We start from the raw sequence: 13,415 nt of genomic DNA on the forward strand, positions 1-13,415 counted from the left end.
GTATCTTTTGTCATATTTTAAAATCTGTTTTCCACTGAAACATAAACTTTTAGGGGAGGATTTTGTTGGTTCAAGAAGAATGAAAGCCTTTTAATGAAGGGAGCGTTGCTGAGGGTTCAGATTGAAGGCGATAAGTAAATTAATTTATTATTAAATTTAATAATCAAATAATAGAAGTCCTAGTGCAAAATATCTACTGACTTCCAGGTTTTTGGACCATTTGAAGTGTCTCAATCCCCATAAAAAAGGCTCTTTCTATGATGGAAGGAAGCCGAAAACAAAAACACATCAGGGGAGATGAGAAACCATTAATATTGTCTTTCTAGTGAAAAGAATAGGACCCATGGCAGACTAAGTTGCTAAAAGGTTAAAGAAAATGTTCAGGAAATCCACTTTTTGGCAAAGTATTCCAGGGATAAACCCAGCAAGAATGCAAAACTTGTTTAAATATATTTTATTTCCTACCCTAAGAAATGTTTTTCTATAAATATCGAACAGTGTAAACATTTACCCAAAGATCTATCCTGATTTCTTTGCTACCTAAAATATATTTATAATAATCATAAAATCATCATCTAAGATATAAATAACCAAAACTATACTTGGATATGCTCCATAATCATTGCTCCTCTTATCCCACAATTGCCCCGCCACAACAAACCACAAACTATCGCTATATCTATTGCTTAGCCATCGATTAGTTAGATTTAAGCAACCCCAACCCCAACCCCAACAACAGCAACAACAGCAGCAAGGGGAGACAACTTAAATGCTTACAAAGACAAAAAAGTACCAAAGAAACGGAACACAGAACAGAAAGTAAGAATGAACGAGGGATACAACAAGCCAAAACACAGCCAGACAGACAGAGAATAGAAGTGACAAACCAAAAATAAAAGAAGCCCAGCAGCAGAAGGAGAAAAGAAGAAACATCCTTCCAGGAGGAGGGAGGGCGGTAGGTCTGGGGGGTAAGACTTTTCCTCTCTGCGCGCTAATCAATGAAATTAAAGTTGGACCAAAACGAAGGAACTTTAAGAACTTACTACCGAAGGGGGCTCCAGAGGGGGGGTGGTGGTGTGGAAAGCGAGAGGCTGCCAACTTTAATGAACGGAAATTAGCCAGTCGCTGGCGAAGGCGAAGGCAAAGTCAAAAGGTAAAGGCCCTCTCGGAATACATAGAGATGCTATGCGATGCTGTCTCGGGGCGAATTGCTCCAACGACGCGAGTTGGGGCGAATTCGAAGTCGCCAAACCACAGAGAGAGAGAGAGCGAGAACAGACATGCGCCAAAGAGAGCGCCAAAGTGATTGGCTGCCGTCGGGCCATGTGTGTGTGTGTGTGTGTGCGTGTGAGAGCGCAGCTGTGTGGCTTTCCCCTTTGCTGCTGTTGCTTCTGCCGCCGCTCTCCGTTGAGGCATAAACAAACCATTTTGAATAAAATCAACAGCAGGCAGCCAAAGCTCCCAGCAACAATTTTGTTGCACATCTCAGCGCTGTGGAACCCAAGTTTTTGAGTGAGAAAAATCTCTGCCTCCATCTCTGCTGTGGCTGCCTCTTGTTTGGGGGGCTGCTGGGCTGCCACAGCCAGCTTCGGATTGCATTCAATTGCAGTTTTTCAGTTGCAACTCCGTTGGCCGTTTGTCGGTTGTCGTCCTCGCGACTCCTCTCGTTCTACTGCCTCGTTTTTTCTGTGCGTGACAGCAACAACAACAACAACAACAACAACAACCGTCAAAGGACGCCTCTTGTAATTATTTTAATTTATGCGTTTATCGCTTTTTGCCTTGTTTTTGCCGCCGTTTTTGTGCCTCCTCTTTCCGACTCCTTTTCTGATTCGCTTTTTGACAGTCCAGCGAATAATTCTCGGCTGCTGCCATCATCGCAATGTCAAATCTTGGTTTTTTCTGTTGTTTTGTCGTTTCTTTGTTTTTGTATTGCCGGGGATTTTGGTGTGGCAGGCACGGGGCGTATGCGTAATGCGAGTTGGGCAAGGGATTTCAGGCATCATCGGAATTGCCGTCGGGTTACTGTTTTCATATAAATGGATGGCAAAAGAATACTACTTGGGCATAAAGTTTGGATTTGAACTTGTTCAATTTTAATATAATTTTCTTTTATTTTCAAGAAATATTTTTAATAATTTTAAAGTGATTATTTTATTGGGAAAAAACACACAATAGCAGTCATTTTCATTCAGAAAATTTTAGAGATGATATAAAGTAGGAATTTAATGATTTATTGATAGAAATTTTTAATTTTTTGTTTAGGAAATTTTAAAATAATAATTAGCTAAAAAAACGAACCAAATAAAGGATATAGGCTCCTTCCAATTAAATCCTATTATTTATTTATTTTAAGTGAATTTTATGTTTTTTAATGGCAAGAAAATTGTATATACCTCTCACTCCTCTGCCTCATCGCCCACCCCCAGTGCAGAATACATTTTTATGCCGCTCAAAAACTACAAATCAACTTAAGGGAGGAGGGGGGGGGGGGGGGGGGGCAGAGCGAACAGAAGCAGCAGAAGCGAACCCCAGTCAATACATACATAATTCCAAATCCGATAAGAGCCACCCACACACACAAACACACACCAACACACACCAACACACACATTTATATATAGAACCCACCCACACAATACACGCATTTGATTTTAAAACTCGTGCAAAGAAACGTGCAAAAAAAGAAAGAAAGAAAATAAAAGAATGACCGAAAGAAGAAGCAGGAAAAACGAAGTCAAACGGCGCCCCAACCACCCAGCCCACAGCCCACAGCCCAGTGGCCTCCCACAAGAGCCACCTGCTGGCTGGTTTACAGCCCCTCACACACACACACCCACACAGACATATGTACAGCCCATACAAACACAACAAAATCTTCTATAAAAAAAAATTCACATTCGCTTGACATTTTGTGGATACATCGGACTTCGGCGTCGTCGTCATCGTCGTTCTTCGTCGGCTGCAGTCGTCGCGAACTTCTCTTTTTCTCTGTTTTTTGTGTGCTTCTTTTTTTTGTTGTTTTGTATTTTTTGCTCATATCTCCTTGCGCGTTTTTTTAAGTCAGTCGTTTGTCGGAAGTCAATCAAAAAGCGTGTCTCTCTCCCGCCCAGAGACCAGAGCCCATAGCCCAGAGCCCAGAGCCCAGAGGAGAAGTGTCCCCGAGGCGAAGATCGCCGCCGATCCGATCCGATCCGCAACCGAAGCAAAGCGAAGGGCGTGAAGCTCCCAATTACAATTTTGAAAAGTGTTGCAAAAGAAACAATTAAATTATAATTCGAGCCCGGATTCGAACAGAACAGTGTTGCCGTGTCGTGTGCCGCCCCGTGTGACAAACGGCAGGCAGGAGGTGCGCCCCAGCAGTTCCACCAGCCCATGTGAGTGTGTGTGCCTCTGCCTGAGATCCATCTGTGTGTGTGTGTGTGTGTGTCGGGCTTGTAACGCCCACACTTAAGTGGAACGATCGATGGATCAGCTAGCAGTTCCAGAAACGAGACCTTCTAGGGCTCCTCCGCTGACATTTTGCAGCTTGTCTTGTCAAACTGTTAATGAGGTGCCTCTGCCTCTGCTCTCAGGAGTGTGCGTGTGTGTGTGTGTGTGCGATTGAGTCCTTAATTGGCAAATGTGTGTTTGAGGGCCAACAAGAACAAGTGCCTCGATATGGCCAGCGATAGCGATTTTTGGCTGGATAGGCTTACAGGGGGCTTACAGCAAAACGAAGAAGAGCTTTGACAGCTCGCGCAGATTTTTCACATTTCTTTTGTTTACAACACTGCACTCAATGCATTTACAACACTGTTTTGGCCACCTGTATAGGTAAATTCGGAAAAGTTTTGTTGAATAATATGCTCAAGGATTATTAATTATTATTAATTAATTAATTATTAAATATTATTTATCTACATAAATTAAAATTAAAGCAATTAAATTTTAATGTATGAACAGAAATAATATTTAATTGTTTTTAATTGAATTTAAAAATATTACACTAAATGATTGGTTTTAAAAGTCTTTTAATAATTCTGAAATGGTATTATGTAAATTTTTAAATTTTAAATTTATTTTTTTATTTCATTATTTTATTTTTCTATTTAATTATTTTATTTTTTTTATTTAATTATTCTATTTTTTATTTAAATATTTTATTTTTATTTATTTATTACTTATGTAATTGTTATTTATTTATTTTATTTTTATTTAATTTTTTTTTATTTTTATTAAATTTTTTTTATTTTTATTTAATTTTTTTTTTATTTTTTTATCTTTGATAGCAGGTTTTTTTTCAAATACAATTTCATAATTGAATAGGAATGAAGGCACTATAAAGATCCTCTCCTTTCATTGGCTTCCCTCAGAAATTCCTTATAAATACGCACTCAAAAATTATGTCAGAGGTACCCGCTCATTAAGAACAGTTATAGTATTTATGGTTTATAACCACCCCTTCCCCTTCCACTTATGGAAATGATTTTTTAATCAAGACAGACCATTACTCAATCACAAACCGAGCAAATCACATCGTCAATCTTAGTTCCGTGATATCTTTACAACCGAACTACGAGTTCGTACACCACCCACCACCCAATTCGAAATTATGAAAACAGAAATTCGAAATTGGAGACAAACAATCGGCAATGTTCCGGGTATTATACGATACGATACGATACCAGACATGCGCTATGCGATACGATCCCTCAGGCAAAGTCAACAAATTGTGTTTAATTTTAAAACAAGATAAAGTTTAACGAAAATAGCAAAAGCCAACAATATCGGGGCCAATAAGAAATAACCAATTCGATTGAGAGAAGAGAATTATTGCAAAATGCCAGGAGAGTGGCAGTGGAGCGGAGGAGCAGTGTTGAGGTGGAGAAAAAATTGCATTAAGTCGGTGCCACCTTTGATGTGGCCTGTGGTATAACGACTCTCGGCAATTGGTTGCTGACATGCAAAGAACATAATTTCCAGCCAAACGGAATTGATAACCAATCTCCTTCGTGTGGCACTTTTCAGCGAGCCAATTTGCGGCACACTGACAACTCAATTGATTTGTTTACAAGTGCCATTAATGTATAGTTAGACCCCAGCCCCAGCCCCTTCTCTATGGTATGTAAATGGTACCCCGCCTCTCCTAGTATTTCCATAAACTTGCTGCACTTTTTTCCGTGCCGTATCTTATCTGCAGGCCTGGGAGGAGCACAGTACAGCCCCTCTTCGGGGCATTTGATCGTCATCGTAGTTCGTATTTTTTTCGATGTAGTTTAATTTTCCATTTCCTTTGATTTTGTCGCCCTCTGGCTACGGCCACGGTCTTCAGTTCTCCTTATCTCATTCGACTTCAATTTGTTTCCAATTTACAACAATTTCGTTTCAGGTCGCATTCTGTAAATATGCTTTGTCACTTTACCTATTTTCTGTTTGCATAATGCACGGTTTTTATTTGTTTATTGTACTCTTTTTTTTTATCGATGTGATGTGTACTTTGGTTGGTGCTGCGGTAAATACGGGTAGTATGGGAATATTTTTAAATTTTAAATATTCCACGAAAGAATCTGTCATCTTTTTTTGGTGGGGTCTACAGGGAATGCTATGTAGATTTTTATGATTTGAAAATGGTAATCTTGGAAGAAGAAACACGATAGATTTAGTACAGCCAAACATAGCCCTGTTTAAGTTAAATATTCCGGTATTGGAAACAAAAATAAATGTATAATAAATTTTTGTTATTTTATTTATTATTAATCTAAATACAAAATATAATAAATAACAATAATTTAATTATTTAAATTAATTTAAATGATTATTATTTTTATAGTATTTATTATTATATTAATTATATATTTAATTATTATATATATAAATTATTTAATTACTTTAATTTTATAATATAAACATAATATAATAATTAATTATTCAAAGAATATCTTAAAATAATAATTTTTTAGGAAATATATATAATTTCAGATCTGAAATATATTTATTTTAAATCTGAAATATATTTAAATTAATTATTTCCACTCTTGGAGCAAATCCGTTAATTCTCAGTATAAATATTCAATTCTTATAGAATTCTTTCTGGGTCTTATAATTCATTGAAAGATAAAACACAGTGGAACCCACTTTCATTCAGTTATGAAGGGCTTCTTTGATGAATTGTGTACTCGGGAAATTCCCCATAAAAGGCCCAGCCCTTATCCCCCTTTATCTTTATAGCAAACGGCAATCTAGTTAGTCACTCGGCTTTAGACCAATTAAACAAACATCCGCTGGACTTGCAAACCCCTTCATTGTTTCCACCCACAAAAAGGGCGTTCATTCAGAGGAAAATTCGCGTGAAAATCACGGACTGGTTGGGCCGCGAGACAAAATCAATTACTGCCGTTATCGTGTCACAGACATCCATCGGCGCGGCGATAGAGTTGTGCGCCCCTGTATTTAATAACAGCATTTTAAAAAGCACTTAACAGCAAATTAAGCTTTCAGCAGAAGCTGCCACAAGGCAGGCAGGAGAGGTATCTCCAAAAGAAGAAGAAGAAGACACATTTTTAATTATCAACCATTTACAGGAGGCAGGAGGCAAGAATATATATCGCCAATGGTCCATGGGTCAATATCATAATCTGAGACAGCAGCAGCAGCAGGAGAAGAGCCAGGAGGAGCAGAAGGGGAAGGAGGAGCACTCGGAGCAGTCGAAGAAGTTGGTGGAGCAGCAAACAAGTCGCCAGAGGCGGCAAGGAGCACTGGACGTTGTCATAAATCAAAGCGACGCAATTTGCTGCTGACGAACTGCGTGCAACAACAGCAACAACAGCAACGACTATGCCATTACTGCTGGCCACAACACACGGCAACAATTCCCATCATCAACACTTGAGCTCTGTCGAACAGTCAGCGGCAGCCACCATGTTGCTGACGTCCCAGGCAGCAGCAGCAGCAACAGCAGCAGCCCACTGCCTTGCCACAGCAACATCAGCCACACACTGCAGCCTGGCAGCAGCAGCAGCAGCAAATAGAACGGCAACAACAACTACAACAGCATCGGCATCGGCATCGGCAACAGCAGGTGTTAATGTTCAAATTACTGGCAAAGGCGTTGCGGCCACAACTCTAGTCAACGATCAACTGCAACTTCCACTTCAAGTTCCACTACAACTCCAGGCGGCTAATTATGCCGCTAACGTTGGCCATTTGAATGGCTTTAACCCTAAAGACAACTGCCCACCAGTTCCACCCACCAAAGAGGAGCAGAACTATGAGGGATTGCTACGCCTGCCGCAGATCCAAGTCAAACAGGAATTCATGGAGTCGCTCCTAGACAGAGCCAGCCACAATCCGATGAGCCAACAGCAGCAGGCAGCAGCAGCAGGTGAGTGTTTTTGGGGGTGCTATATGATCTGGGTAACCGAATATTAAAGATGATTATGAGAGTCTTTTCTAGAAGGAATAAATAGGAGACTTTCCCCTAAAGAGAGACTTTAAAGAATACTTAGATGGTTCTGTCACTAAAGCTTAGAGCTCTCTTTATAAAGAAACTTTATTTCTGGGGATGTGTATGACCAGCTTGACCCTTTTTCCCCTTCCTCCACCCACCAGTCACTCCTTCTAGGACTCCCCTCGAATGCATATGTGTATTTAAAAACCCGTTAAGTGAAAAATGAGGTATTTACAATGTGTTAACAAGCACATGGCCATTTTTCATGGCCCCTTAACCCCCCAAGAAACCCAAAAAACAACCTTGACAGGGCACTCCCCCGCCCCCCAAAGGCAGGCGAGCCCGTGCCAAACGCATGCTTAGGAGATTTTCAATTTTGTATGCATCGAAACAGATTTCATTTTTTATTGCCAGTGCCAGAGCCAGGGTCGGGGTCGGGGCCAAAAGGTCGTCATCTTGATAGAGAGAAAAGGATGCGACACAAGGGACCCGGGCTAATATTGCAGCAGAGACCCTCCTTGTATCCCTGCCTCCTTGCCTCCTTGCCTTTGGCACAGTCAACGCCTTTACTGCCACGAGTGCGAACATTTATGAAGATTGAAAGGGTTGTCAAACACTTCATCCATCTTAAGGGACAAGGCCACAAGAGGCGCACATCGCACACCGCACACGAGTAAGGGGTGAAGGCGACAAGGAAAAGGGTGCCCCGTCCTGTTGCTCCTGTCTAACCGAAAGAAAAAAGGGGGTTGACACGGGGACAAACATCTTGTTTTCTTTCGATTATTGAAACTGCCATTTTGCCATTTGATGATCTCACTCGGGGGACGCCGAAAACCCGTAAATAGGGCTTATTAGATGGTCCGACCTCATCAGCATTCACCTTCATATGTAAATCCATTTCCTCTGGCCCCAGCTCGGAAATGCTCCCATGACATGCAAAACCAGAAGAAGACAAAAAAAGAAACCCCCCTAAGTGCCGCAATTATCAAAAATTTAAAGTAAAACAAAAAACAAGAAAAAAACTGAACACGCGACCGGAAATTAAACTCAATTTAACCAAAATGAAACTCAACCAAGTTGGGATTTTTGATTAGATTTTCTGTTAGATATTCGTAGAGATACCAAGATCGTTAGCATCTGTAGCGATCCATCACCAATCTCTGCGGCCAGCTTCCACTTACGTTTTGTTTCATAATTTGACATAAATGAGCAAAGCCAAGGCAAACAATGCCATAGCCAGGGTAATTCATCAGGGGAAATGGTACTACAGACTGTACAGACCTACAGATACGTACCTCTGGGCAGCAACTCAAGAAAACAATTACCCAAAAGGCGTCGAAAGTGCAGTAGCAGCCGCAGCAGTGGCCACATGAAACAGACACAGAAATAAAAACTCAATATGATAACGTAATTTACTTAATTGTCAATTAAAGAATACAATCCACAAATGAAGGAAAACGAAAAACGAATGACCTTTCGGTGGAGAATACGATTGAAACCGAAGCTTTTGTACCCTTGTGGGGTTTTTCCTGTAGAAGTACAAGTTTTGGATGGTATTTTTATGGGAAATTCGTAGCTGAATATGGCTATAAGGACTATCACAAGACTAGACTATTGCGGACTTCAAGAATACAGGGTATAACCCTGAACAAATTCCCTTGGTTGACTCTTCCACCTCGTGCCGGCTTCTCCCTCTCTCCCAGTGTGTCTTAGCAGTTAAGGGTGGGTTTGCATGTCCGAAAGGTATTCAAAGAGTGCTTAGCTCTCTCTCTCTCTCGCTTCCTTCAAGGCTAGCTCTCTCCCTGTAGGACTCGTACTTTATTTAAATATCTCTCTCGATTTTGGGTCTTCGTCCACACATTTACTCGTATCGACGCGAGCAAGCGAGAGAAGCAAGTGAGCCGAGGGTTGGGCGCACGAGTGAAGCGAGTGAGCAGGGCGCACTAACCCCTAATGTTAAATATTCTTGGAATCTAGTCAAAAATTAGAATTTAATATTTGCTGAAAGCAGCTAAAAATGTATTCTTTTCCAGAATATATACCCCCCGATTCCCTTCAGATCAAGATATTAGGAAGTAATTATTTTCCACTTGTTAGACAAAACCCCCCACCCTCCCCCAATGAAAAAGGGTATTCAAAACCAAGTGCAGTTCGTGCAGCAAGTGCCGGAAATGCAAAGAAAAACAAAACATTTGAATGCATCCTCATTCCCATACGTGCCGTACCCTTCCACGCCGTGGAGTACGATCTGTGAGAACAGAAGGCCCGAGACAACAAAAGGGAAATGGCGTTAAGATCTCGAACATTTCATTCAGGGCAGAAAAGCAGAGAAGCGGAGAGGCAGAGAAGCGCAGAGACAGAGGAGAATTTATCTCGCCAATCGAATCTTTAGAGAATCGAGAGAGATGTACTGTCAGTCGTCCATAGAGAAGCGGCAGCGGAATCGGAGATGCTCCTCTAGTAGTTGAATGCAACGCCGCATGAATGAAAATAATTATGATAATTGCAACTGCTGGCGCTCCGCTGATGATGCTGCCACGAGATGGGATGAGATCGAATGGAATGGTTTGGGCATGGGATAGGATGGCATGGGATAAGGGACTGAGGTCCCAACTAATTGTGGGCTCTGTGGCAAACGGGAACCACAAAAGCAATTCGAAGATTATGAACAGGGAAAACCCAATAAATCCATTGTTGCGCTTAATTATTGTCGAAAATTCAAATTGAAATGGTTGAAATACCTGCCAACTCCGATCTTTGATGCTTCTGTCTACCTGTCTCCGGACCTGTTCGAAGGCAGCATCATTTATCTTCGAGAGATGCGCGAAATTTGAATGCTGCTGCACCTGATGGCCCCCTCCGATCTGATCTCTCTATAAATGCTCGATTCTCGATCTTTTGTTGTATACAACAAAAAATGTGTTTTTCTTGTTTCTTGTGTGGAAATTAGATCCTATTTGGCCCAGCGTGTGATTAGCGCGTCCCTTTGATCCGCGCTGATGGCTGTCGGATGCATTTGATTTATATTCAATCACGGCCCACGAGCAGGTTCTGCTTGCAGCATCAATTAAATTCAAATCAAACATTTATTTAAATTTTATGCATCGGTTGGTGGTTGATTGAATGGCATTCAAGAAGAACCTCCATTCGTATAATGATTAAATGCATGAGGGAATGGCTCTCAAATTACTTTTATTTCTTTAGATTTCTTGCCTCAACCCTTGCGTATAGCAAACCGGAAAGGCGTCTATTACCCCCGGCCTGTCCCCATCTAGAATTATGCATCATCAATCAATGAATGGTCACGTATGTTAGGACGAAGGCCCCAGCTGACGCCGCCACATCTTCACACCTTCCTTCCACGGCGAAGGTCGCAGGAGTGCCACTTGCAACAGATGCTTTGCGGCACACTAATATCGTTTTAATCGCATCAAATTAAAGGTTCAATGAACAAACAAGACACAAATTCCCAGAGTTTCCTATAGGTAGTACTATAGGTATTCCCTGCTCCGCACTGAACCCCAAGAGAGGGAGAACGAAGATCGATTCTCGTAAACCGTGTAAGGCGGCTAAGAAAATTAGATTTTTAATTAAAATAATTTCGTATGCAATTTAGATAATCGTTGGCGAAAAAAAACAAAATACAAGCAGAAGCCCCGTCTTGGCCCGGCCCGGCCCCAGACTCCAGCCGATCCATGCGATCCATATGCGATTTGTTTGCTGCATTTTCGGCGGGGCCTTGCCACATTGCGTTCCGGGGCTGCGGCTGCGGCTGGGGCGTTTACCCTCGACCAAAACCGAAACGGAGGCGGACGCCGGACGCGGCCAAATAAAATGAAGCACATTTTTTATACAAATCGAGAGGAGGCGGCAGCAACGGCAGCATCGGCAGCACTGCCAGCAGGTTGCATCAAGATGTGCAAGCACTTGCCCCCCACCCCCCCTCCCACTCGAATGGGGCTGCGGCTGCTGTCTGTTCGGCTGCCTCTTCCCCAAAAACCCGAGGGTCAGGCCGCTCACGCACCACAAACAATTGCGAAAAATATTTAAATTGATCATCTCCATTTAATAAAGCCAAAGGTTCAACCGTTGGCTTGGGTTTTAGAGATGAGTGCGTGATCAAATGGGTTCTAACAGCATCTGCCATTGCCAGATGCGCTCTACAATGGCTTCTGCCATGTAAAATCATTCCCAAAACTAGCCCGGAATGAAGGCAGCTCTTACCAGAAGTTTTTAGGCCTATATCCCAACCTTTTCTGCCACAAACCACTCACGACTCACGCTGCCATGCCCAACCATCGATTCCTGGTGCTGCACATATTTTTGCTTCCTGCTAAGCTTAAGAAAAAAAAGAAGTTCTTAACTTAATTTCGCAACGATTTTCATAATTCACCATGAACACCCGACTTCTGGCCAGCGACTGGCAGATCTCTCTCTCTCTCTCTCGGTACCAAGTCCCCTGGAACTGCAACTGTTTTTGGTAGTAGTTCCTACCTGACTGCTGGGGCCATGGCTCGGCCTGGGCTGACGCCCCTTTTGTTCAATTTCTGTGGCGATGGTGGAGAGCCGCATGATGATGATGACGATGATGGAGCAGAGAAGCGGGGGTGTGGGGCAAAGGTAGAGACCGAGACCGAGACTGGGGCTAAGCGGCGGAAGCAGGTCGGGTCGCCGTGGCCTAAAAGGCATTCTGCATGTAATTATGGAAACATGCTTTTGGCAACTTGTTTGTACAATGCCCTAGACTGGCCCTCTCTCTGGATATATGCTTTGAAGGAAGAGAGATTCTATGCAATCCTTGTGCATTATTATGATAATCTCTGTATCGGTTATAGATATCTGGCAGATCTCGGCCCCAACCACTGGCCACATGCTCCGCCAATCACCCACCCAGCTTGTATTTTGCCCCCCCCTCCCCCGGCTAGTTGATTTTTTATTACACCGTCTACGCCTACGACAAGCCCTGGTCTTGGGATGGTTTACATAAGCGAAATTAATGCGATCGGGCGATCAGGGCGATCGAGGAGATGGAGATGAAGGAGTGGACCTGTTCGGGAAGATTACAAATGAAGACTAATTTGACTCGGCCATTGTGCAGTGCAAATGCAATTATCAGATAGAGGGCGAACACAGAGCGAGAGAGAGAGAGTCTTGAATTTCCCAGCGATGGGTTGGAAGATTTTGCAATTTGATTTGGCCGCAGAGAGAGACCACCTCCGCGATCCATCGCTGGCTGTGTGATGTAGGTTGCACTTTGCATTTCGAGATGCACAGAAAACAAAAAAAAAAACTATTAAATTAATGATCTATCTGCAATGCACATGGGGTTGGGCACTGGGTTTTTATGACCTGAAGATTATGGGCCCAGGAGTCAGGATCCCGCTGAGAAGCACACCAGACGGTAGATGGCCCGCAGGATCGCTTACCTGCCTTCGTGCCTGCCTGTTGCTGAGAGCTAATAAGAGACCTGGCGCCGAAAATCCATAACAAATGCACGAAAATCCGTTAGGCCGTCAGGAGGCCTAAGATAAACCCCGCAGATCCTTAAGCAAATACCGGACTGGACTGGGCCGTTCATTTCGTATGCAGGAGGCAGCCTCAAAGCCAACGGTCTTTGGCTTCCTTTTTGACTTTTCCTCTACCGTTTTTCCCTCTGCTGTTCTCCGTATCGGGATCTCTCGAGTGACGACTAATGATAGTCGAAACTGTTATTCTTTCGGGAAAAAAACAGTAACAGGCCAGCAGACTCCTCCGCACTTTCTGCACCTTTTCTGTAGAGTGACTTTCTTCTTGGTTTCCTTTGTTTCGTCTTTTGTTTGCTGGAAAATGCCATTAATTCGTAATGAGAAAGGTGTCATCGCTGCAAAGTCAAAGACAAATATTGCCGAGACCCGCCCACGGGCAACCAGCGATCAATACCATCCCATCCCATCCCATCCCAGCCTTGGTGGGAGGTTACTCCTGCAGGTTCTGCAGCAAATCAATT

General features: G+C 42.6%; 1 protein-coding gene across 3 annotated transcripts in view; it reads left to right on the forward strand.

The window, feature by feature from the left end:
• Positions 1-13,415, forward strand: part of pdm2 (POU domain protein 2) — a 43,460-nt gene that overhangs the window by 7,499 nt on the left and 22,546 nt on the right. The window contains exons 1-2 of one of the 3 annotated variants that reach the window (XM_033380076.1): positions 1,731-1,745; positions 6,564-7,363. In XM_033380076.1, coding sequence (XP_033235967.1) covers positions 6,817-7,363 — 547 coding nt within the window. In that variant the 5' untranslated portion in view covers positions 1,731-1,745; positions 6,564-6,816. Of the gene's footprint in view, positions 1-1,730; positions 1,746-3,048; positions 3,378-6,563; positions 7,364-13,415 lie in introns of those variants that run through there. The other 2 variants (XM_001356525.4, XM_033380075.1) reach the window with 2 other exon arrangements.

The sequence above is a fragment of the Drosophila pseudoobscura genome, chromosome 4 (genome assembly GCF_009870125.1).
Source record: "Drosophila pseudoobscura strain MV-25-SWS-2005 chromosome 4, UCI_Dpse_MV25, whole genome shotgun sequence".
Classification (NCBI taxonomy): domain Eukaryota; kingdom Metazoa; phylum Arthropoda; class Insecta; order Diptera; family Drosophilidae; genus Drosophila; species Drosophila pseudoobscura.